Source organism: Phoca vitulina, unplaced genomic scaffold, assembly GCF_004348235.1.
Source record: "Phoca vitulina isolate PV1807 unplaced genomic scaffold, GSC_HSeal_1.0 scaffold17, whole genome shotgun sequence".
Lineage (NCBI taxonomy): Eukaryota > Metazoa > Chordata > Mammalia > Carnivora > Phocidae > Phoca > Phoca vitulina.
Window position 1 is genome coordinate 30,523,660 of NW_022589720.1, and position 25,106 is coordinate 30,548,765.

At 35.6% G+C, this 25,106-nt stretch overlaps 1 protein-coding gene across 1 annotated transcript in view; it reads right to left on the reverse strand.

Annotated features, from left to right (window-relative positions):
* Positions 1-217: 217 nt before the first annotated feature.
* FYB1 (FYN binding protein 1) overlaps positions 218-25,106 on the reverse strand; it is a 146,839-nt gene continuing 121,950 nt past the window's right edge. The window contains exons 10-19 of the mRNA XM_032415362.1: positions 22,851-22,873; positions 21,543-21,609; positions 20,433-20,570; positions 18,951-18,976; positions 16,282-16,348; positions 13,684-13,774; positions 12,528-12,690; positions 3,732-3,765; positions 1,391-1,422; positions 218-602 (exon numbers count right to left, since the gene is read on the reverse strand). Of these exons, the coding sequence (XP_032271253.1) occupies positions 580-602; positions 1,391-1,422; positions 3,732-3,765; positions 12,528-12,690; positions 13,684-13,774; positions 16,282-16,348; positions 18,951-18,976; positions 20,433-20,570; positions 21,543-21,609; positions 22,851-22,873 (664 nt within the window). The 3' untranslated portion in view covers positions 218-579. The remainder of the gene's footprint in view (positions 603-1,390; positions 1,423-3,731; positions 3,766-12,527; positions 12,691-13,683; positions 13,775-16,281; positions 16,349-18,950; positions 18,977-20,432; positions 20,571-21,542; positions 21,610-22,850; positions 22,874-25,106) is intronic.

The window sequence follows — 25,106 nt, forward strand, 5'->3', positions numbered from 1 at the left end:
TTCTTCCTTTTATTTTTTTTTATTTTTTTTAATTTATTTTTTGACAGAGAGAGAGAGACAGTGAGAGAGGGAACACAAGCAGGGGGAGTGGGAGAGGGAGAAGCAAGCTTCCCGCTGAGCAGGGAGCCCGATGCGGGGCTCGATCCCAGGACCCTGGGATCGTGACCTGAGCTGAAGGCAGACGCTTAACGACTGAGCCACCCAGGCTCCCCTTATTTCTTTATTCTTCCTCCTCATATTTCTTTAGACAACACAGTCATTTCTTCTCAATTTTTTTTTCTTTTTAGGGAGGGGACGCTGTCTACTGATGGTCTAAAAGAAGCGCCTTCATAACTGCAGCTGAGGCAGAAATGGAATACTTAGTAATTCTTACATCTCTTCGATGCAGTCTTCCAAGATGTTATGATCACTTTCTAAGTCCAAAGTTTCAAAACTTCATAAAGATAATCAGAATTGTATAACAAATGGTAACAAGTAGTTGTGTGCATTCATTTTCTATGATATCCAATCACATGTCCATTAAAACTCAGACTTCATTTTGGCATCAAATGTACATAACAGAATGAACAAGGCCAAGACCTAGTCATTGTCATAGATGCAACCTGAAAAAAAAAATACAAATTTCAATAGAGTTATACAAAACACATAGCTTCTAAGTGTTCCAAGGTTAGAAACGTGGGTGATTTACACTCTCCCAGTTTAGGATTAAAAAAAAATGTAGAATTGGCTCACTTTGTGAAAAAGTAGTTACATGGAAGACCATATATGTATTTAACTTTCATTGCTCAGTATTTAATTCTAATGAAGTTTTTAGACAGATTTATTCTTTATCAAAATGAGACTCAGGATTATTTTATCTGGCACTTAATTAAACATACTTTTTGGTAGTTATCCTAAATGAGATTGAAGATATTAAATATCAGTAAGAATCATAATTTTAAAAGGAAACTAAAAGGCCACATGAGTAACTCTATGCGCCATTTCAGATGAGATTAATTTTTTAGATTGTAATTTGTAAATATGTGATGCTAAAAGAATACTAGTGAGTATTATAGGTTATGAAATAAGTACCTACTAATTGGTCAAGTATACATATTTTTGTGGATGAAAGTAATTCGTATTAAGATTAATGGTATAATGAAAAATTCACTATTTTCATACTTCTGTTTTCAAAGAAAATAAATAAGATTCTTCCTTGATTTCCAGTCATGTGCAAAAATAATTTTCTTAAATTATACCAGAGCATTTACCTTTCCTAACATTTTCAAGTGATTCAAATTCTGATCAGATTGGAAAGTTCTAATTAATCCAGCAAGCTATTTTTAGTATTTGTAAGAGCAGTAAATTCACTGTTAATTGTTTTTGGTGGTGGGTGCCATGTGGGACTTACCATCAGCAATATCATCATAGATCTCTCCATCACTGTAAATGTAGAAAAAAATTTTTATTTTAAAGAAAATATCTTCTTAACATTAAGGCAATATTTAGATTAAAAAGTTAGTAATACGATTTTATGGGACACAATTAAGCATTTAAGGGTGAGAAGTTAAATGTGAATTTATAAGTGGGAAGAAATTTCATGCTCATCTGCATCATCTTTTATTGGTTTAACCTAATTCTCTGTTCTATTCTAAAGTAACCAAAAAACCCACAACTTATTCCATATCATAGACATATGGAATATTGGAAACATGCCTCAAGAGCATACACCATGCTTTATTCACCTTTAGACCCAACCATGAGCCTAGGACAGAGCTGTATGTTGTAAGAAGTGCTTATTGAACTGAACAAACTGAAAAATCATGGCACAATACTCCACTTGGGGCCCTAATGGAGTCTTTTTTTTTTTTTTTTTTAGGTAATGTCTATACCCCACATGGGGCTTGAACTCAGGACCGGAGATCAAGAGTCACATTGTCCTCTGACTGAGCCAGCCAGGTGCTCCCCTAATGGATTCTTTGTATTTGTTAATAATCAGATTTATACTTTCACTTGAACTTCAAATGTTGAATGAAATAGAATAATATTAAAAAAGAGATAGAATAATATTTGGCATAAGAAATGGGTGCATTATTTCTGCATGTTTCTAATTAAAATTTCTAAATATTAATTATAAAATACATAAATATTAGTTTCAAAATGAGTAGCCAAGATATGGTTAGTATGGTGATTCTTATGTAATTCTAAAAATGTTTATGGTTATAGGCTGATGCATAATAATAGCTCTGGCTACTTTTACACATTTTGGTTGTACTTGGTCCTGAATCTTTGTAAAATATTCTGCTCTCCACACCTTACCCACCGAGTCCCTCCGATGTACGAGGAGATATAATCATGAGTAAGACACAAGCTTTGATTTTAAGAAGCTTATAATCTAATGGAGGAGAGAATGACATACAAGTAATTAAAATAGAAATTTTATAAATGGCGAATATAGCCTTGAAATGTAGATTACAGTCTCAAAGTTCAGTGACTAGTGTAAGGTGACTGTCACCTTGACCAGACCCACTTTTGGTTCCAGTACTATGTCTGCTTTCATCATGGAAGCAGCAGCAGGCCCTCCAAGTTGCTGCCAACTACGGCAGATGTTGTGAGCTGCCTATGTCTTCTGTTTGGATCCTTTCTCTGAGATTAAGGGAGGGTTGGCTACTGGAGATCTGGTACAAATGCAAAGAGAATAGATCTTGCTATCATTCATTCAATACACATTTATTAAGTATTCACGTCAATAGATAGTGAACCAATAATTACTAGAGTATACTTTTTAAATTCTCTCTTCATCATCCTGTAATAATCACTGATGAAGCCACGTATTCTTCACTGATGAAGCCACGTATTCTTTCCCTGAAATTTTATCTTTCATAGAAAATAGAAAAATAAAAAAGTGCCTTGCCTACCATTGTGATTAATGGTCTGAGAAAAAGAAAAGTATTATGATTATTTTTATTTGACTCTTTACTAGTTTGCTGACAAAGCACTAGCATTGAGTTGTCTCTTTCTGATTGGTGTCAGGTTGTTTATGGATACAGTTTGTGAATCTTCCTTGATTTTTTTATTATGCAGAATTTTGTAAATCTTTATGTTGGCATATGACCTGATAACGGAGTTCACTTCTTGCACTGATACACTTGGAACAGAATCTTACAGCGTTTGAGGGGGACTCTCATAGAACACTAGTACCAGACTGTGACAATGTCTTATTCATAAAAATAGAAGAATCATTGACGACTATCTTTTTTCTGGCATGCTTCCAAAAAGGCAACTTAATACTCTACTTTGCCTAGTAAAGAAAAGCCCTCAAATGGCGGCCAAATTACTAACAGGTGACATTAGCACCTACTGTGTAGACACTAATTGGTCCCTGATTAATTCAATTCCACCAACTGCAATAATCAGTAAGTGAAAGGCAAAATATTAATGAAAGTGTTAGTGGTTTTCCCCTGTCTCCAATGTTTGCCACATCTGTCTCCAATGAATGTTTATAACTATGAACTGTATATTCATGAACAAGAAGGGTTTTTGTCTATTTAAAAGAGTGACACTTTAGGAAAACCTTAACTTTATTATGGGTACATAATGACATTAGTATTGACATTAGGATAGCATATTGTTTTAAAATTTATTTATGACAGTTTAGTAGATTATATTATTTAGATGTTATTAGCAATCTTTCTGAAAGAAAAGCATAACATTCTTTTTGCAAGCATAGTAGTAGAAGAAAATGAACTTACTTGTCTACCAAGTAACTCCGAAGGACATAACCATCTATGAAAAAAAAGAAAATAAATTTTATTAATAGTACAGAATCTAATAATCTTTACTGTTTCTTTTAAGAAAGTGAAATAGAATTGAATATTTAATGTAATATGATATGATATAATGTGATATAATATACTGAATAATTCTATTTCCAAATATGACCTATTTTTCTTTTTTTCTTTTTTAAAGATTTTATTTATTTATTTGGGATAGAGAGAGCACAAGCCAGAGGACAGAGGGAAAAGGAGAAACAGACTCCCCACTGAGCAGGGAGCCAGACGCCGGGCTGGATCCCAGGACCCTGGGATCATGACCTGAGCTGAAGGCAGACGCTCAACTGAATGAACCACTCAGGGGCTCGGACCTATTCTTCTTATTCGTGTCCACTTTTTTCCCCTTCTTTTCTTCTCCTTTTCTATTTTTTTCACTGTCCCTACATGTCTCTTTTCCTCGATTTACAACCTTTCCCCTTAAAGAGAAACAAATTACCTTCTTCTCCAAGCTGCTGCAGGTCCTAGCACAAGGCTCTACCAAATTTTACTCGATTTCTTCATGGTGTTACCCATGAGACCCAGTCCTAGGGAGAATTTATAGTTTCTCTAAATACAAAAGTAGTTTGTAGGTAGGTATTTCAAATACCACCAGATCAAAGCCTTAACTTTTAAAATTCTATTATATTGAACAGAGTCAAAACTGTTTTCAACTCCCCTTTCAGATCAGCAATCTTGTGATTACTTGGGGGAGTATGCATTCTAAACGGTCTCAAAATAATTCTCACGTTCAGTGTGGAAGGTCTTCCATACTGCTTTTGCCATTTGACAGAGTGTCAACATGTGCATTTTCATCTTTCATGAAACAAGTCATTATTAGAACACATACCAGGCATTCTAGTGATTCCCCTATTAAATAGGAAATAGACCATATTTTGTGCAAAAAAGTAAAGGTTATCTTTGCCTCTATTGTGCAAAATAATCCTAAGAAAAAATTCAGACTATTTTTCTTGAGAAAATTTCTGCTGACATTTAATGAATATTACTAATCTTCGGAATCATTAGTTTTGTGTTAGTACCTAAACACTACTGTATGTTTGAGATCAGTAGCATTCATTGCCTTGTCAACACAGCCTCTAAATTCCTTCAGAGCCAATCTATTGGTCTTGGTCCACTTTAGATCTAATTTTTATTAGACTTAATGTGTAAAAAATCATAAACCAGGAAGCTCATAGGCAAAGATTAATACAAATGATAATAAACTTACTTAAACATACTGATGTTATATTGCCATTGATTTAACATGCAAAAACATTTTTTTTAAAAAGTGGGATCATACAAATGAAACTATTGATTGAAACTTAAGAAAACAAACTTTCCCCTGAAATATTCCAGGGTAAAAAAAACTCCACTGAAATATTTTATCAAGAAATTCACCACTTTTTAATGAAAACTTTTTAAAATCCTATTTGGAAAAGGAAGAATCAAAGTTATCTTTGAATTCCTGTAGGATGGTAATAATGAAGCATGTGTCAAAATGATAAAAGCACAATAATGTAATATTTTTCTCAGACTCTGAAAAATTAGACCTTGTTATACCTTCCTTTTTTATTTCAGTTAAAGCAGTAGCAAAAATTATTAATGTAAGAACATCTAAAATTAATATCCTTGGTTGCCTTTGATTTCATAGTTCTTTTATTCATTTCATGTTAACAGACTTCTAAAAAATTTAAGGTATATATCATAATTTAACCTAATTTTTAAAAGGGGATAAGCTCGTCTCTTAAGAAATTCAATTCTACGTGTGTCTCTCAAAAGAGAAAAATCTATATAGATAACAGTTTTTAGAACAGACTGTGGATTTCTTGTCATGGTCCCAATAACTGAAGCCTGTCTTTACCTGCGCTGATGTTTAGAGCTAAAATAAAATGTGAACATTTCTCTATAGACAGTAATAGTCCAAACTTTTTTTGTTTCCATTAGTTAAAATTGGTGGCTCTTCTTTTCTTTTGAATATTTTTTCTTAAAACAAATTGGGAAATAAAAGAATACAATAATAAGTGTTCCCATGAAATATTCATGTTTAAATTAATAATTTAAAAGTAATGACGTAGATGAGTTGAAGCTTTTGACAGTGAAGGAAATCTCTGTGAGCTGTTCAGGCTTTGTAATGTGTCTGAATTAAAATTAGAAGATAAAAAATTAGAGAAATATATAAGAAATTAAAGCTATTGCCAGAGACTGGACTTACTCCAGCATCAATATATTCTTGTTTTTAAAAAAATCTTTAGAAGATTTAAAGAAATAAAGAACAAAACAAAGAGAATATAAACATCATTTTTGGAAATTAAAAGTGTTTATTTTCCTTTGCTTTTAAGTAATCTTTTGAAACCTCATCTATGCTAGAGGCGCCTGGGTGGCTCAGCCTGTTAAACGTCTGCCTTCGGCTCAGGTCATGATCGAGTCCTGGAATCGAGTCCCGCATCGGGCTCCCTGCTCAGCAGGGAGCCTGCTTCTCCCTCTCCCTCTCCCTGCTGGTCCCCCTGCTGTGCTCTCTCTCTCTGTCAAATAAATAAATAAAACCTTAAAAAAAAAAAAAGAGAAGATTCATCTATGCTAAAATTGTGTAGACCTGGAATAAGTACCGTCTGTAGTAATTAAGCATTAAGTAGTCCTTTACATGACCAAGGTTAATAACTCATGATGTACAGCTTAATAGCCTGTCTTCACAAAATTAATTATAAAAAATATATTTTAGATTCTCAAATGCCTATTGTATTTCCTCCTGTGTCTTGCCTATTCCAGAGCTCTAAGGAGCGGCTTTCCCTCTTGTTGGAGGCTCTGTGACAGATGTTGCTTTTGTGGGTGAGCTACATAAATATGAATGATGGTGAGTATCGCTTAAGAAAATGTATCAAGGAGATGCAGTGTGGGATGGTACTGCACTGCTCTATTTTAGTTTCCTGAAATGATGTGATAATTTGGGGGCTCATTAGCTATAAAATTACTATTCTATAGCATTTTTACAGTGTTAATGACTTTTTTTTTTTAAGATTTTATTTATTTATTTGCAAGAGAGAGAATGAGAGACAGAGAGCACGAGAGGGAGGAGGGTCAGAGGGAGAAGCAGACTCCCCGCTGAGCAGGGAGCCCGATGCGGGACTCGATCCCGGGACTCCAGGATCATGACCTGAGCCGAAGGCAGTCACTTAACCGACTGAGCCACCCAGGTGCCCTGTTAATGACTTTTTAATACAGCATAGATTTCGCTGTCTAGTACCTTTAAAAATCTCTAAAACCTCATTCTATTAAAAGCATGATTGATTCATGACAGTGTTGAAAAAAGTGACCCACCATGAATTTTTATATTTTATATAATCTCTCCATTATAGTTCCTAGAAATAATTATTTTTGCAGTAGAAAAATGATCTCTTTGCTTCAGTGTTCCATGTACATCCGTCACAAGGAGTATTAATGAGAAGTACAAATGAAAGAAGCAAAAAAGTCATCGTGGCTCCATGCCATGTAGAATGGGCACCATGTTTACTGTGGGTGCTGGCCCACCAGGGATTCTCACATGAATTATCATTGAATATGAAATTGAAATTTTTATTTGGAAACTAATATGAAATTATTATTTGGAAACTTCATATTCATACAGCAGGGCACAGAGGCTTGAAACAAGTGTTTTGAAATATGTGGTGGGATAAAGCTAATTCAGAAAGTAACACCCATCCCCCATACGAGCCAGTTCTCAGGACTGATTCACCTTTAAGAAGGGTGTCATGAATACAAAATTATGAAGGAAATACAAAATCATCTTTGGAAAAGTTGAAAATATCTTCATTCTAATATTTTCAAATTTCTTGCTTAATAAAAATGACAACTTTTGTTATTTCTTTATTATTTCATCTGTCATGAGCAAGTCCAGAAATAAAGTTCAATTTACTCAATTTGGCCTCATGCAGGTTAAAAACAATAAAATCATGTTGCACAGATTTACCCACACAAGTGGAACAATGCCTGACTTGAAGGGAACCTGCTCATAATATAACAGAAAGAAAAAAACAAAACACAGTGTAGAAGACTAAATATAAATTATTAGCCTAGTATTATAGAAATGTTCTCTCTCTTTGTCTTCTTTCTCTCTGTCTCTTTCTCCTTCCTAGGGCTTCAAATCAGAGGACTTTTAAAGTTTCTGAATTTAAAAAATTTTCTTCAGTGAGCATATGCTGTTTTAAAATTGAAAACAAAATTATTTAAGCAAAGAAATGATTAATTGGATTTGAGAAAATCCAAACTATCTTTGAAATTCCCTTTCCTTGATGCCCGAAGAAAATGAGTACATTTTAATCACAAATAATTCAGTTCATGTTTCCTTCCACACTTTTTGTAGAAAATTTTGCTCCAGTGACAGGAGGTGGGGAAACCCACAGCTTATGAGACATTGAGTTGTGGAATACGCTCAAATATTAGCAAGAAATTCTAAACATCTGGGGATGTGCCAGAAATACATAGTTAAGATCTCAACGCCTCTGCGATATGTGTTTCCACAAGCCAGTGGGTGAATTGATCAAATGTGAGAATGCTTGTAATGATGGCTTGTACTCAACTCCACAATGGGAAGAAATTATTGTTAATGCTTTTGCCTCTAATTTCCTACCATTACAAATTAAGTTTAAGTAAGCTATGCTTGCTTTTCTTTGATGGATTAAGGAATGGAAAGTAAGGAAAATGTTAAGGTTACCATGGTTTTGGATTGCAAATGCCTTTACAGCTAAGCAGATGTAGAAATAAGGAACTGAAACATTTAAAGGCTCCTAAATGATACACAACAAGCAAACCACATCACTAGGACTAAGAAAACTTCTGTCTTCTAACAAGTTAAACTATTCTGCAGACTTCTTCCTGTGCGTGTCTATATGTCAGACTTTCATCTGGTTCTCCAACTGCAATTTCCAAATTCTTACATTCAATTCAGTAAGCCCTGAAAAAGGTGCCAAGCACCGCAGGATGTATCGGCAGTACAATGTTGAGAACATTTCAGTGAAGTTACTCTCAAGATCAGAGTCTAATACGAATAATAGATTGATAAAATAGGAAGGACAATTACAGGGACAAAAGCAGTAGCATGGTGGGGCCGGGGAGAGAGAAATTGTGATGGGTGACTGAGGAGTAAGAAGTGGGTGTGCTTCCAATTTTAGATGACAACTGGATTGTTTTTAGTAGACAATTATGGGCACTGGACGTAGAATAAAACAGCATAGAAGGATGAAATAGCATAATTTATTCAGGGAATGACAAGTCAGTAGTATATATTTTTGGAGTGGCAGTTGCAGATGGGAAATAGTTGATGGGGTTGAGGCTAGATCTACAGGGTTTTATGTACTAGCGTAGAGATACTATTTGTTTTTTTAAAAAATGGTATTTGAGTAACAGTGTGGCAGGTGGATTGGCTGAGAGTAAGGGTAAGGTAGACATATCATTTGAAAGGCTATTGCAATAATCTAGATGAGAGAGGGTTAAAGCTACACAACAATTCTCCCAAATCCTATAGAAGTTACATGAGCGATGGATCAGAGATTAGGGAAATTAAGAATGCCAAGGATCCAGTTCAAGGAAGGAATAAGCAGGAGGTTTAGAAAAGTTAAGAAAAGCAGGAGATTTGGCAAAATAAAAGTGAAATTAAGCAGATATGATCATTATATTTTGGAATAAAGCTTAACATGAAAGGCAACAGCAGATGCTCGGGTGGCCTTCCCATAGACCTCCCCCCCACCATGTCAGTGCCTTTTGGCTCACCCAACTGCCAAAGGACAGCACTAGCAATTTTTTTTTAAAGATTTTATTTATTTATTTGAGAGAGACAATGAGAGACAGAGAGCATGAGAGGGAGGAGGGTCAGAGGGAGAAGCAGACCCCCCGCTGAGCAGGGAGCCCGATGTGGGACTCGATCCCGGGACTCCAGGATCATGACCTGAGCCGAAGGCAGTTGCTTAACCAACTGAGCCACCCAGGCGCCCAGCAAATTTTTTTAACTGATCACTTTTCTCTGGCTTCCAGAGCTCTTTGTCAGCTTGCTTGGTATCCCTAATGGCTCGCCACCTGCCCAGGAGTAGGCTTCAACTCCACATGGACAGGAGTTGATGTATCAATACCCCAATTTGTTTCCCATTGGCTGTGATAACACTGCCACTCTGAGTTCTCAACTGGTATAAGCTCCAATTATCTAAGTGGCGACTTTTTCCATTACAAGGTTTTATTGACTGCCTTTCCTTTCCTGTCTCCTTTTCCACTTGCTCATAAGTGATTCCCAGAATCACCCCCTAAATGGAGAAGCTAAGACGAAGTCCAGAGTCCAAAGAAAGTCTTTAAATAAACAACATCAGGTCTACAAGCACTACTGATAGAATCATCAGGTTTCCATTCTGTTTGAGATGGACCCCAAACCACCTAAGACTTGAATTAGTTATCAGTGAGCTTGGGACTTGTAAAGTGCATTGGTATTGTGCCAGAAAAAAACCGATAAAAGTTACATGGAGCCATTGCTTGTGATCTATCAGCATTTTACATAATGTTCGCCCTTCTCATTTTTAACCGGTGATAGATTCTAAGAGGGCAGGAGCCCTCTAGTATTCATAACAGTATTCAGAATTATTGATGTCCAAATAGGAAATGATAGCAGATTACAGAATCATCCCTGAGTAATTACTGTTTTTCTCATTCTTAAGGTCTACTGGGTCCTAGAAAGATAAGGGTCTCCTCCAAATTTCTGTTTCTGGTGCTGCATCTTCCTGCTCATCTATCTCCATACAGGTTGTTGATGAAGCCATTTATGCCCTTGTTACTCAAGAGTATGTTCCATGGGCCAGCAGCATCCATCCCCTGGCAGCTCGGTAAATCGCAGAATGTTACACCTCACCTCAGACCTACTGAATTAGAATTAGCATTTTGGACAAGATCCCCATGCGATGGGTGTGCACTTTGGAGTTGAGGAGCATGGCTTTAGATGGGGTTTGTTGTGAAAGACAAGAATCTCAGGACAGCAGGGCAAGATCGGTCTGAAGCTCGTGCGCCGGAGAAAGGGCCACAGGACAAGGGTACTAGGACAATTCTCTCTTGTAAAAAATGTAATATAATTTGGAAAGTGGAGGAAAGAAAACAGGTTCATTTAGGCTCATCACCTCAATCAGCCTCTATTAGCAGCGTAGCTTAGTTTCTTTTATTTACATAATTTTTTAACCTGGCTGTAAATCCAATCCCACATTAAGCAGGCTTCGTACTTCTCTTACTATTGTGTCGTGAGAATTTCCTCACATTATTATCATAGTCATCGTGTAAATATTCAATCTGGTATAATAATCATAACCTATTTAATACTTTCTGAATTTTTAAACTTTTTAATATTTTTGATGACCTTTTAACGCATAGAGTTTTTCTGCATGTAAAGCTATTCCTTGGGGTACATCCTCACAAATGCTAGTCTGAATGAGGGCTTTCTTCGTCTCCTGGAGCACTGTTTACACATTATCTCCAGTGACCTTTGAGTCTTAATACTACACTACCCGTGTCTTTTATCCTTTGTACCCACATTTCATTTTCTCCTTTTAAAAGCCAACCACACCTCCTCCATGATAACTTTAGATCCATTTCCCCAACCTTGAGTCACCGGTTTTATTCTTAAAACTCCCATTTCAGTTCCTGTCCCTGAGTCACCTTCCTGTCATTAAAATTCGACTCAGAGTTCATGTTTTCCACACAGACCAACCAGCCACACTGACTCTTTGCTTTTAAATATAGGACACATAATTTTGAATGGCTCTTCCCTGGACTTTAAATAAAATAAGCTTCTTTTTAAAATTTGACAAGAACATTTCCATCTGTCGGTTTTAATAGCCGATAAAGTCAAAGAAGACAGGGACTCTCTTGTATTCATGTGGAATACGATGCTGTATGAAGGCGTGCACTTGTGACCAGTGCTGGGTGATGTATGGGAGTGCTCACTCATTATATTTTACTCCTGGAACTAATATAACACTGCACGTTAACTACACTGGAATTAAATTGAAATTAAATTAAATTAAAAAATAAATACAGGAAGCATAATTTTGAATTACTCTTCCCTGGACTTTAAGTGAAATAAGTTTCCTTTTCAAATGTCACAAAAACATTTCCCTCCATCAGTTTCAATAGCCCGTAAAGTGGAAAGAAGACAAGGGACTCTCTTATATTCATTTGGAATACTATGTCGTATGAAGTGTGTCCAAACAGGAAATGAAAACAAGTAAGTGTGCAAGGTAGGAAGGCTGGAAATTCTAGATGTGCCATGTGCTATATAATTTCAAAACCAGGCCAGAACAAGAGCCCCTCACTCCCTCAGCACACCGCTTCTCACTGTCGTGTACCTGAGAATAAGCTAGGGAAGGAGTGACGATCCCAGATTCCATCTGACTGCCCAGAACTCATAGTGGATCAAGGGCGGATCCAGGCAACCGTGATTTTAATACACAAAGGGTTTTCTGATGCTGGTGGTCTGTGGGGCCGCATTTGAGAAGTACTAACTTGGCATTACCTTGGCACCAGAGTGCCAGCTACGGCAGGTGGGAAATGAAAAAGGATTCAAATAAAATACATCAATTTCAGCACAGCAAGATCTCTAGTTTCTTAATGTATTCCACAATTCATAAAGCACAGACAAAATGAAGTTAATGATCAGGAAAACATGTTTGATTATTAAACCCTGGAGTGCTGTATCGATGAAAGTAAGCAGTGACTTACATTTTCCTTCCTCATTTCTGCAAAGAACTTTTGTATCATCAGTGCTTTGTATAACTTCAAGAGATTCACCAGGCTTCACCTGCAGATCTCTGATGCCCCACCTTTTAGAAGTTAAGGAGGGTGCAACTTTGGTCGAATACAGGACTCTAATTTCACCATCATACTGGAAAAAAATAAAGAAAAACATTTATATTATTGATTGATGTGTATTATTAAACTAATCCATTTATTGACAGATGTACTAAGAAAGCCTTTGCTAAATAAATAGTTCCTTGTTTTAAAAAAATAACGTAAAAACATTAAAGAAAAATTTTTGAGGGAAAAACCACTCATAATCTCACCAACCTAATATAATCACTATTTTTAAAATTAAAAACATCTTTTAAGTTAAAGGTGTACATGTGTTGATTTGATATACTCATATATTACAAAATGATTACCATCATATCTTTAGCTAACACCTCTAACACCTCACATAATTTCCACTTCTTTTTTGTGGTGAGAACATTTAAGATTTACTCTCTTTACAACTTTCAAGTATGTAATACAGTATTGTTAAGGATAATGACCATGCTGTACATTAGATCCCTAAAGCTTATTCATCTTATAACTGAAAGTTTGTACCTCTGACTAACATCTCCTCCACGTACCCCACCCCAGCCTCTGGTAACTATCATTTTACTTTGTTTCTGTGAGTTTGGCTTTTTTAAGTGATATTATAGAATATTCATCTTCCCCTGTTTGACTTACTTCACTCAGCAGTGACCCTTACGGGCCATCCATGTTGTCACAAATGGCAGGATTTCCTTCTTTTTCGTGGCTGAATAATATTCCAGTGTATGTATATGTATTTGTGTGTGTGTGTGTATACATATAATCTTTTTTATCCATTCTATTTTTATATTATCTTATTATTAAAGTTCAAAGAACAGCTGAATTTAAATGATTATTGCAGTATATGTATTGTGCATGTATGAGAGTTTGCTTAATTTGTTAAAGGAATAAATTCAAATGTAAAGAAAATTATATAGAAAATAAAGGACTTAGGATGGATAACTGATACTGATAATTACACTTTTAATACATGCATTTTGGTACCTAAAAATCATTGGTTTTTTCATTACACTTTGAACTTTGATATTTAAATATGACATACTTTAAACTTTTTCCTGAAGTCTTTCTCTTCTTTTTCCTGCTTTTTTAGCTTCTTGGGGTCTTTTTCTTCTGTCTTAGCCTTGGCTCCTTGACTAAGATGGCAGAACACACATAAAACAACATTTAGCTTAGTTTAAAAAGAACAGCATACAATAGAGACTTCATCCATAACATTACAATTTTGTTAAATTTTGTTTTTAATTAATTCCTTTTCTTAGAAATCTAGTACATTCATTGTAATAAGTGATAATATTTCATAACACAAAAGAGATTCTTCAAAATAATACAGATTATGGTTAAAATGGAAGTGATTATCTATTATGGTGAACCATATAAAATTACTGAGGTATAGTGTGAACGTGATTACATATCAGAGGTTTCATATGATTCAACCCACCTATTGTCGAACTCTGTATTTTTTCAAACCTTCCTAGATAATTAAGTGGCTTGGCCAATATCATAGAAAAGGCTTTATGAAAAAGAACATTTTTAAAAAAATTGATTTTTATGGCTTGAAAAGTTTATCTATTGGTCAGGTTTTCATATCTACTTAAAATGGAGCCAGAGTAACATTTTATCTCATAGATACCAGCTAGACTGATGCGAATTGTCATAAGAATAAGCCTATGATAGTGATTCTTCAGCCCAGCCACATACAGGATCATCTGGGAAGTTTTAAAAAAGTACTAATGCCTTTGTCTAATTCCTAGAAATTCTAATTAAATTAAACACATTCTAATTAGTTAGACTGAGTGGGGTCTAGATACTGACATATATGTTTTAAAGCTCCCCAGGTAATACTAATTTGCAACCAAGGCTGAGGAACATTTGCTAGGGTTCAATGTGGATGTTAGGGAAAGGCTGGGAATCTCTGAAGGAGGGAATTTTAAAAATCAGAATTTTTGTGAATAATGAAAAGTTCTAAACACTGATTTTAATTTTTATCTAGATTACCTACAATAAAGTTTTGTTTGTAACTGATATATTTAAAATGTTTGATTCCTAAGCTTTGAATCTTAGAATTTAGTTCATTTACTGTGAAATGAATTAGCACAGTGTCCTGCCTTGGGTTCTGCATCCTGCCTCAGTATCTGCTTTGTTACGGTGCTCTGGTCAGTAGTGGATTTGCTGTCCCAAATTAGCACTTTGGAACTATCAGGATATACATGCATGTTAAAAATGGCCCATGAGCTCCCTTGGAAAATAACTTATTGACGTTTAGTTTTAGTTTAAAATAGAATATTACATTAGAGAACATAAAATAGTCTTAAACTCTGAAAATAAGCAGCAGCAAAGAAAATGGTACATATCACATAAAGTTTAATCAGCCGGGGTTTATTCTACTTGAAGAAAAGGTCCAGTGTGTAACTGGGTTCCTAGAGAGCTGTTTAATGGAATGTGGTGACATTTTTACAGTAATATAAAACAGAAAAATGCATTAAAAAATGTCAGGGATAGAAGTGACTTCCCAATGGTGAGGAATTTTCAAACCTAACATATTACTGAAGATTAGATTTTCTTTTCAGAAAAAAGGATTCTCTTTTCATCTTTCTTGTTTGTTGTGCCTATAGAACTTGATCCTGACATAGAAATGATAGCATATTCTCTCTTCAGTTTCTTTGATCTTGATACTTTCTCTTGTTCAGTAAAATTAACTTAACAGTGTTGGTAAAAAATAAATACTAAATAAATAAACACTCATGCATTTTTGCAGTATTGCTCAGAAGACGCTGCATATTGTCTCCCATTTGTGTCACTTTCATCCTTTAACTAATCAAGCTCAAGATCTTTTTATTCACCTTTTTTCCTGAGAAAGCTACAGAGGTATTCTTGCTTTTATACACCGTATGTATCAGCTCATCTCACATGTTTATTGGAATATAAAAAAGCATCTTACCATGTTATTTTCTATTTCAAAAGAGGTTTCAAATGGTACTCCTTTTGTACTAACTGATCTTAACATTTTTTCATACAGTTTTATCCTAAAATTAAATCGAAACCTTAGGTGAGCTGAAGAATGTCACTATTCACCCCTAACGTTTTTTTTTTTTTTTAATTTGAATGGAACCTTTGAGAATCTGATGCTTTTGTGAAAAAGAGATATAGCAAAGTCCTTTGAAAACACAAATCATCCTTTTTTTTTTCCCCATAAAAGGAAAAAATCTTGTGGAGGACAGAAGAGATTTGAAGAAGGAAGGTGAGGGGTGAGATATAAACTAAGAAGTGTGTTCAAGACAAAAAAGCTTTTGGGAAAAGGGTAAAAATAAAGGGAGGAGATGAATCAGTGAGATCAGTTGTGATCAGACTCTCAAATATTTTCCCAATGAATGAGTACATGAAGGAATAAATGAATGTAGACATCAGTGAGTCACCAGGCAGAGAATAATCAGGAGCAAAATACCCCGGGGAGGGGGGAGCGGAGGAGGGGGATCAGGGTCTTCCAACCACAAACCTAGCAGAAACTTTAGAGCTGAGATCAGAGAGAGGACAGAGTAAACAGGATCAAACACAGTAGATGTACATGCCTTTGGGGTTTTATTCTAGTTGAATTTTCTTAAGCAGTCGGATTTTCATCTCAAAATGAGAACATTTTACTTACCTCAGCTCTGCTGGTGGAGCAGGGAAATCAGAGGCATCCACATCATCATAAACTTCATCTCCCATGTCTAACAAAAGGCAAAATATCAAATGTTGAAACACTTTTAGTTTGAATTTTGATATGAGCATCCGATGGCGTTTTTAATATAAAGATTGTTTTGAGGACAACAAAATCAGTTTTCCTGGGGTCTCTATACATTTCTCCTGGAAGCATTGTCTGTTCCTTGAAGGGGAGAGGTTTTTCTCTCCTTGGATATCTCTGCTAAATTTCCCTCAAAAAAAAAACCAGAGACTGTGATTGTAACTAGCATTATCAGGATAAATCTCCCCAAACAGTGACTGAGATTATTTGCAGATCCACGCATGTGATGAATGGCAGGATTAGTAGATTGCTGACAAACAAATCAACATTACTGGCCATTGGCAATAGGCAGTAGAGATTGATTCTTAGGGGATTTGGGATGCTATGATAATATACATTATTTATATGTCTGTGTCTTTATCTATGTCTGCCTATCTAGCTAGCTAGCTATCTTTCTACCTATCTATCATTCTCTTTTAGTCACTGATCTGTCTCTCACTGATTTTTAACTTATAGTAGTATTAGGTGTGGTACCACCTTAAAATGGAAAGAATATTCCTATTAATAAGACATGTCTGGTCAATACCAGCAGGTATTGAGAACCAGTGTTGGTGGGAAAGTGGCCATGCCCTTAACCGGGTCAATGGCTTTTCTAATCCGTAGATACTTTTCTTTCATCTAGGCCTCTTGTTAATAAAGTCAGGAGGATTGCGTCCTCTCTGCACCTATTAAGTTGCTCGACAGCAAATTAAGCTGAAGAGATGAGCTGAAGAGAGTACAAATGTTTTAAGGAACGATTATCATAGAAAGTTTAGATGCTCTCTGTTAGCGGCAAGGATTTAATTTCCTTTAAGAATTCCTCTCTCTCTCTGTATATATGTATAGAGTACATATATATACTATATATTTTTTTAAAGATTTTATTTTTATTTGACAGAGAGAGACACAGCGAGAGAGGGAACACAAGCAGGGGGAGTAGAAGAGCGAGAAGCAGGCTTCCTGCAGAGCAGGGAGCCCGATGCGGGGCTCGATCCCAGGACCCTGGGATCATGACCTGAGCCGAAGGCAGATGCTTAACGACTGAGCCACCCAGGCGCCCCACATATACTGTATTTATATTACATACATACGTGTCTGTGTGTGTGCATTCTCCTCCCACTCAGGTAATTAATTTCACAGCTATGTGAAGAATCCATAATTAATATTATAAAAAATATGACATATCGGGGCGCCTGGGTGGCTCAGTTGTTAAGCGTCTGCCTTCAGCTCAGGTCATGATCCCAGGGTCCTGGGATCGAGCCCCACATCGGGCTCCATGCTCCGCAGGAAGCCTGCTTCTCCCTCTCTCACTCCCACTGCTTGTGTTCCCTCTCTCACTGTGTCTCTCTCTGTCAAATAAATAAATAAAATCTTTAAAAAAAAATTAAAAAAAAAAAAGACATATCATTGGTTTCCAGAATGGGAAAAATTACTATTCCATACACATGTACTTAAAACACACTTGAGAACAAACCAAAATTAAAACAAAAAAACCCAATTTTTTTTACTTAACTGATCACATTTGTTTCACTTTATACTTACCTTCTGTGGAGCTAAATTTCTTGAATACTTTTTGAAAATTAGAGATTAAGATATAAACTCATCATCAGTTATTGATTAATTTGAATTAGTGCCTTATGTATTTTCAAACTGATAACTGAAAACGAGATCAGATAAACAGTCTGGAAGAATAGATTATCTGTGTGTTTAGTTTTCTCTTTCAACTTATTTATAAATTCAGACAAACTTTTTGAAAACCTCTGAATATTCCTGTGAGACATTTTATTTTGCTCAAAGTCAGTTTAAGAAGAATCTTTGAAATTTCAGCAGGGATAAAAAAAAATAAGCTGATCAAAATTGCTCGAAGAAGAAACGGTTTCACATTTAGCAGTGGAAAGTTTTCCAAAAACAATATAAATATAAATTATACATTTAAAAAAATCAAAGAAATTCAGATTTAGAAGGGACTTGGTGTCATATAATTTGGTACATTTTTAGAAATCCTTATGCATAAGCCCAATATATCAGGCTTGACTGAATTGGGGTAGAGGAGACATGAGAAATATTGGTGTCCATCCCTGTCCACTCCTTCCTTTCTCCATAGTGACCCCTATGATGGGGTGAACATTTTAAAAACCATCAATATTAGGGACACTGGGTGGCTCAGTCCAGTAAGCGTCTGCTTTCTGCTCAGGTCATGATCCCAGGGTCCTGGGATCGAGTCTGGCATTGGGCTCCCTGCTCCGCGGGAAGCCTGCTTCTCCCTCTCCCTCTGCCTACAGCTCTCCCTGCTTGTGCTCTCTCTCTCTCTGACAAATGAATAAATAAAATCTTTAAAAACCATCAATATTAAAAATTTTCCTGTTCCCACTATTTAACTGTTGAGAAGCTGTGACCCCCCGAGGAGAAGTTGCTTGACAAGGTTACACAAGTTACTATTTTCAGAGTCAGGACTTCAGTCCAGATACCATGACTATATCCAATGCTTTCCCACTACCCCATCTGCAAGAAATGAGATATAAAATATATAATCAGTTTTTATTACTTACCTGATTGTTTAGGAGGAGAAGGGAAACTAGAAAGAAAATGAGAACACAATTATAATCAGACCAATATAAACACAGAAATTGAGCCCTTTTATTTAGGAGAGACATGAAGAAGTAAGCCTGGAGGCTTGCGAAGGCTAATTCTGTTGATGGTCATTCCTTTCTCATCTCCATTTCTCCACTGAACCTCAGTTTCTGCCCATCAATCTGGAATTTCGCAAGACTTTTTTTTTTTTTTTTTGAACTCCAATGGTGGCCAAAAAAGTCAAAAGTCAAGGCATTCACTGGTTTATTTTGCCCATAGCCATTGGACCAATATTTTCAGATTTGTTCTATGAGGTTTGGGCATATTATCACATCACAGTAAATTAAATGGACTCAATGTTTTGAAGTCATTTTGGCATAGCTCAGGTCAAAACTTTTTATTTGACTTAAAGAGTAGAAATAGAGGGCTGAAATGAACAAAGGTCATAGGATTCTTTGTATGACCATGTTTTCCCAAACAGGAGAATGGTGAATAAGAGAGGAATATCCACTGAAACTGGAGAGGGAGAGCTTATTAATAGAAGTGATCTGAAATCAGGATTGGGTGGCATTTAGTTGCAACAGAAAAGGACCTTTGCTTTTATTACTTTCTGAACTTCAAGCACACACACAAGCACACATCACTAGAAGAATGGTGCACAGTTACACTAAAGTGTGAGAGGTCATTAGTTCAAATGATTGAAAATCAAAATTAGGAGGTGTGCAATTGGAACAGGAAAAATAATCTCTGCCTTTATTTCTAAGTAAGGTCTGCATTTAAATAATGGTGCATTAAGAGAGGATTTGTTAAAAAAAAGAGGATTTGTTATGTTTACTTACAATTTTAAGTGTCTTGCTTACTAAGTGTTGGTTTTAGGTCTCACAAAAGACTTAAAATGAGGAATTCTATGTGGAATTAACATTTTATAAAGACTTTAGTGAAGGATGAGAATCTACTGAGTTACAAAGACTTTAAATACTGTATTTAGAGAAAAGAAATTGCAAATTGTATCCTTTATTTCTGGCAAGCTGATTTTTTAAAAGAGAATGTATTTTGAAGGGTAGTCACTATAAAATATTATATAATAAAATGTGGCATTGGAATTGTGAGCTTTTAGATATGATGTTGCAGTGAAAAAAAAGTTCTATAAATGAAGTGTGTATGAGTATGTAAAGGTGTGTGTGTGTGTGCATGTGTGTGTTCTCTGTGCATGTTTGTAGGGAAGGCAAAATATATCTTTGAACCATATGACAATTTTTGAATATTTTATGTTCCTCTTATGTAAATGCATGAGTGTAAGGGTGACACCGTAAATGAGGCTAAGATGACTAATGGAAAATAATGTTGAAGTGACTTAAGCCTGTCAGAATTTGGTTATTGGTTATAAAATATTAGTAGCACTTGATTAAATTATTATTAGTGTAGTTATTGTGCACTGAATTTGGTTGGTTGACTCTTACGATGAACCTTCATTATTGTCTGACTCAGGGACTTTAGGTTTCTCTCGTATACTTTTCTTTTTGTCATCTTTTCCCTTTAACATCTTCAAAATCCCCCAGGACCACGAATTACTCTTCTCTTCAACCTGTAGTGTGGAGCTTAGGAGCATGCAGGCATTGATCAGAATGGAATCATTGGTGGAATGTGAAGACGTTTGGTGGACATTCAGATTTTTTTATAATTTTACTGCATTGATCATTCAGGCAGCAAGTTACTCATTGTATTCAACAAGATGATGCTTTTATGTTTATAGGCCATGGTCTTTGAATACTGCTGCTACTAGGTAAGTAGTAGGTGAGTTATTTTTTCTATTTAGTGAAATTTCTCTTGGTTTTAAAATAGCAAGCTAAGTCAAAATTAAGTTTTAAACATCAATTTTGCATTATTTTATGTTGAAAATATGTGACGGATCTTAAGTACATGACAGATCTTAAATTTTAAAATACGTCATTACAAAAGTTTAAAAACCAGAGAATTAAGCATTCAATACTATTTTTTTTAAAGTTTTATTTTTAAATTTAAATTCAATTAATTAACATGTAGTGTATTATTAGTTTCAGAGGTAGAGTTCAGTGATTCATGAGTTGTATATTAACAGCCAGTGCTCATTACATCACGTGCCCTCCCTAATGCCTGTCACCCAGTTACCCCAGCCCCCCTCATACTGGTTTTGCCAAAAATAGCATATGGTTTCATTTTATTTGGATTGTCTAAAACTATGGTTATTATACAGAGGATGGCCATGCAACTGATAAACTCTCCAGAGATTATTGATTGATAAATAAATGATTGGGAAAAGTTTGAAAAAAAAAAATCTGTAACAGATAATTCTTTTTCATTTCACTTCTTTTGACAAAGTTGTTGAGGTTCTTCCAAATAATATACCGCTTCACTTGAAGTGTGGCACAATTATACTTTCTGACTTACTTCTGCTATTAATTAAACATTCAAATCGTTATTGGTGTTGTAATAAAGAGCACTATTTTTTGCTTTTTATTCTAACCAAAAATCAACACTAAATTTCAGTATGTAAAAAATTTTCAAGAAAACAGTTCACTGATTATTCTTACCCATCATCAGCATCTTCCTCTTCGATCCCATCATAAATATCATCATCTGGGGGAGGTGGGAACATCCCTTCATTTGGATGGTGGGGGGGAAAGAATCTTCTGTTAATTTTATAATTTGGTCATGTAACAGTCACTCAAAATTTGATAATAAATCTGCCTTATTTAACTCCAGAAAAGTCCCTGTTCCTTATTAACCATTTAATTAAAAAATAACTTTATTTTCTCACTCTCACATAGGTAGTAGGTAAATTGCTTTGTTGATTATTTATAAAGGAATTCTTAGAGGTGAAATTTAATAAATATATGAAGGATGATAAAGGGCACTGTGCATTGGAGATAAAAGGAATAGGGGAGAATAAATATGAGAAAAAATAAAACCGAATAGGGATAGAGTTAAATATTGTGGAAAAGAGGAGGTGATAAAAATTTAATTAATAGGGAGGGGACATTCAGAAAAAGATACTGATCAAGATATAAGCAAAGAAAAACAGAATGAAAGGTGAATTTTTGAATTTTGGCAGTAGCTCTGATTCATTTAATCAAAGTGATATTTTAAGGGGTGCCTGGGTGGCTCAGTCGTTAAGCGTCTGCCTTCGGCTCCGGTCACAATCCCAGGGTCCTGGGATTGAGCCCCGCATCGGGCTCCCTGCTCAGCCGGGAGTCTGCTTCTCCCTCTCCCACTCCCCCTGCTTGTGTTCCCTCTCTTGCTGTGTCTCTCTCTGACAAATAAATAAATAAAATCTTTTTAAAAAAGTGATATTTTAAGAGTTAAACCCTTTGTTGTAAACCCTCAGGATCCTTGGTATTTGACAAATATTTATTTAATAAATGTTTATTGAGTACCTCCTCTGTGCAAAAATATGTACAAAGAACTTGAAATCTGACTTTTAGGATGAGAATTTTAGCACTGAAAGTTATTAGTAAAATACCTTTATTTTGGTGATGAGAATATGAGGAGTCTTTAGGAGTCATAGTTAAGGTAACCATATAAATTGTCCAAATAAGGATACTTCTAAAAGTGAAGGGGGATGCTATTAATAATTGTGCTCAGACAATTGGCATAAATCAAGAGTGCCCTGGGCACACCGGAAATAGTGTCACCCTATGACCCACAACAAACTTGGAAGAAAGAAGTGACTTGTTTAGGGTCACTCAGTGGGCAGGACTAGAATCCAGGTCATTGGCTCCCAGTCCAGTGGTACCACATTAAGATCCTCCTCATTACTTGCAAACAAAAGCATTTTGTCATTAATATAGACAAAAATGGTGAAGACTTGAAGAAACTGCTGATAAAAGTGTGTGGCTTACCTCCACTTCCACTCTGACTGTGGCTAGGAAAAAAAATAAACAAATTAAATTAGCGTATGAGTTATGTAGCTATCGGGAAGAGAAGTATATATATTGAACAGTTATGCAAAAGAGAAATAACATTGCAGTTCAAAGTTATCAGGATGTTCTATGTAAAGAAGAAGAAACATTGTTCCTTATCATAATAGAAACAAGGCAAGAAACAAAACAAAACAAACCTAATAAGAATCCAGTGATTGTCAGTACTACATAAAGTTTTCAAAACAATGTTACTGTTTGCTTTTAACATTTCCCAAGGTAGTTTTTAGATTATACATTATTGCATCATTCCATAGATAGATTTATGAAAAACAACCAACCAACCCACAGTAGTATTCCAGAAGTCATATAGAACCATTATTACATTAAACTCAATTCTCTTTTTTTAAAAAAAGATTTTATTTATTTATTTATTTATTTATTTGAGAGACAGAGAGAGAGAGAGAGAGCAGGAGTGGGGGAGGAGAGGCAGAGGGAGAGGGAGAAGCAGACTCCCCGCTGAACAGGGAGCCCATCCCAGGACCCTGAGATCATGACCTGACCCGAAGGCAGATGCTCAAACGACTGAGCCGCCCAGATGCCCCCAATTCTCTTTTAATATGTTATAGCCACAGCATTTTATCTTAGTCCAGTAGCATTATATTCTTTTTTAAAGAGAGAATTTCTAAAAAGTTAAAATCTTACTCATGAAATCTTACTCTTTTTTTAAAAAAAGATTTCTTTATTTGAGAGACAGAGAGAGAGAGCGTGGAGGGGGGCAGGGAGAGAGAGGGAGAGAGACTTAAGCAGGCTCCACACCCAGCACTGAGCCTGATGCGGGGCTCAATTTTCCAACCCTGAGATTGCGACCTGAGCCAAATCAAGAGTTGGATGCTTAACCGACTGAGCCAGCCAGGCACCCCAAAATTTTATTCTTATTATTGTAAATAGTGTGGCCCTCAATTTTCTAAATCCATATTGCTTGTATTTCTTATTTATTTCTCTAACATTCTTTATTTTCCCTATTTTATAATCATCTGTTTTCTTGCCTGTGTCTTTCACTAAAATGTGAGTTCTGCTAGAGCAAAAGAAGAGTAGATTGTGAGAACTGGGAAAATCTCAGAAGTCAGTTTTAATCCTCTCATTTTGCAGAAATGAAACTGAGGCTCTGAGAAATGAAGTGACTTGACCAAACCCACTTTTAATTAACAGAAGAGCTGACATAAGAACCTCAGTGTCCTTCCTTCCTCTATAATGTTTTTTTGTCTTTACTTCACTGCACCCCTTGAAACCACCATTTTTGCCCTTTGGATAATCTGCCAGCAACAGATATTGGTCTGATATTACAGCCATGCAGTATTAATTATACACTCATATCTGATTCCTCAACCTTGAAGTCAGAATAAAAGAAATGGGTCTGACACAGATCTACAGTTAATTTAGAAATAAAACATACCTTGTTAATGGAACTTTGTAGAAAAACAAACTATAAATGTCCTAATATGTAAATAAGGAATTGATTTTTAAACTTTTTTTTTTTTTTTTAAAGATTTTATATATTTATTTATTCATGAGAGACAGAGAGAGAGAGAAGCAGAGGGAGAAGCAGGCTCCCAAGGAGCAGGGAGCCCGATGCGGGACTCGATCCCAGGACCCTGGGATCATGACCTGAGCCGAAGGCAGACACTTAACCGTCTGAGCCACCCAGGCGCCCAAGGAATTGATTTTTGATGAAGTTTAAGTATATTCTCCACTTGCTTACATACTGTTTTCACATTCATTTTGTCTGACACTTCCCTTTGAGCGTGAAGCAAGCAGTTAGAATCATGTGAAAAATTGCAATTTTGGTTGGCTGCCATTCTTGGCAAATACATGTCATCTTGGAGATTCTCATACCAATTCCCCAAGAATGGAGTTTTAATAATCAGGACTAAAGTTGCCACACATTATTTTATTTTTAGAGCAATTCTTCAACTTCTTATAGTCTGTTTGGAATACAAGGCATTTACCAGATGAAGTGGAGGTAAGGAGAGGAATGTGCCAGAAAAGAGAAAGGAAGGAAAAGAGGGAAGGAAGAAGTTTGAGGACCATGCAGAGAAGCAAAGTTTGTTATGTGATGAAGTATTTGCATGTATAATTTCCTTTTCTTCAACGTCTCATATTTATTACAGAAATTGCTTTAGTTGAGAAAAAAGGGAGAAGGATAGCTGTCAGGACCTGTGCTTTTAAGCCTCCTGT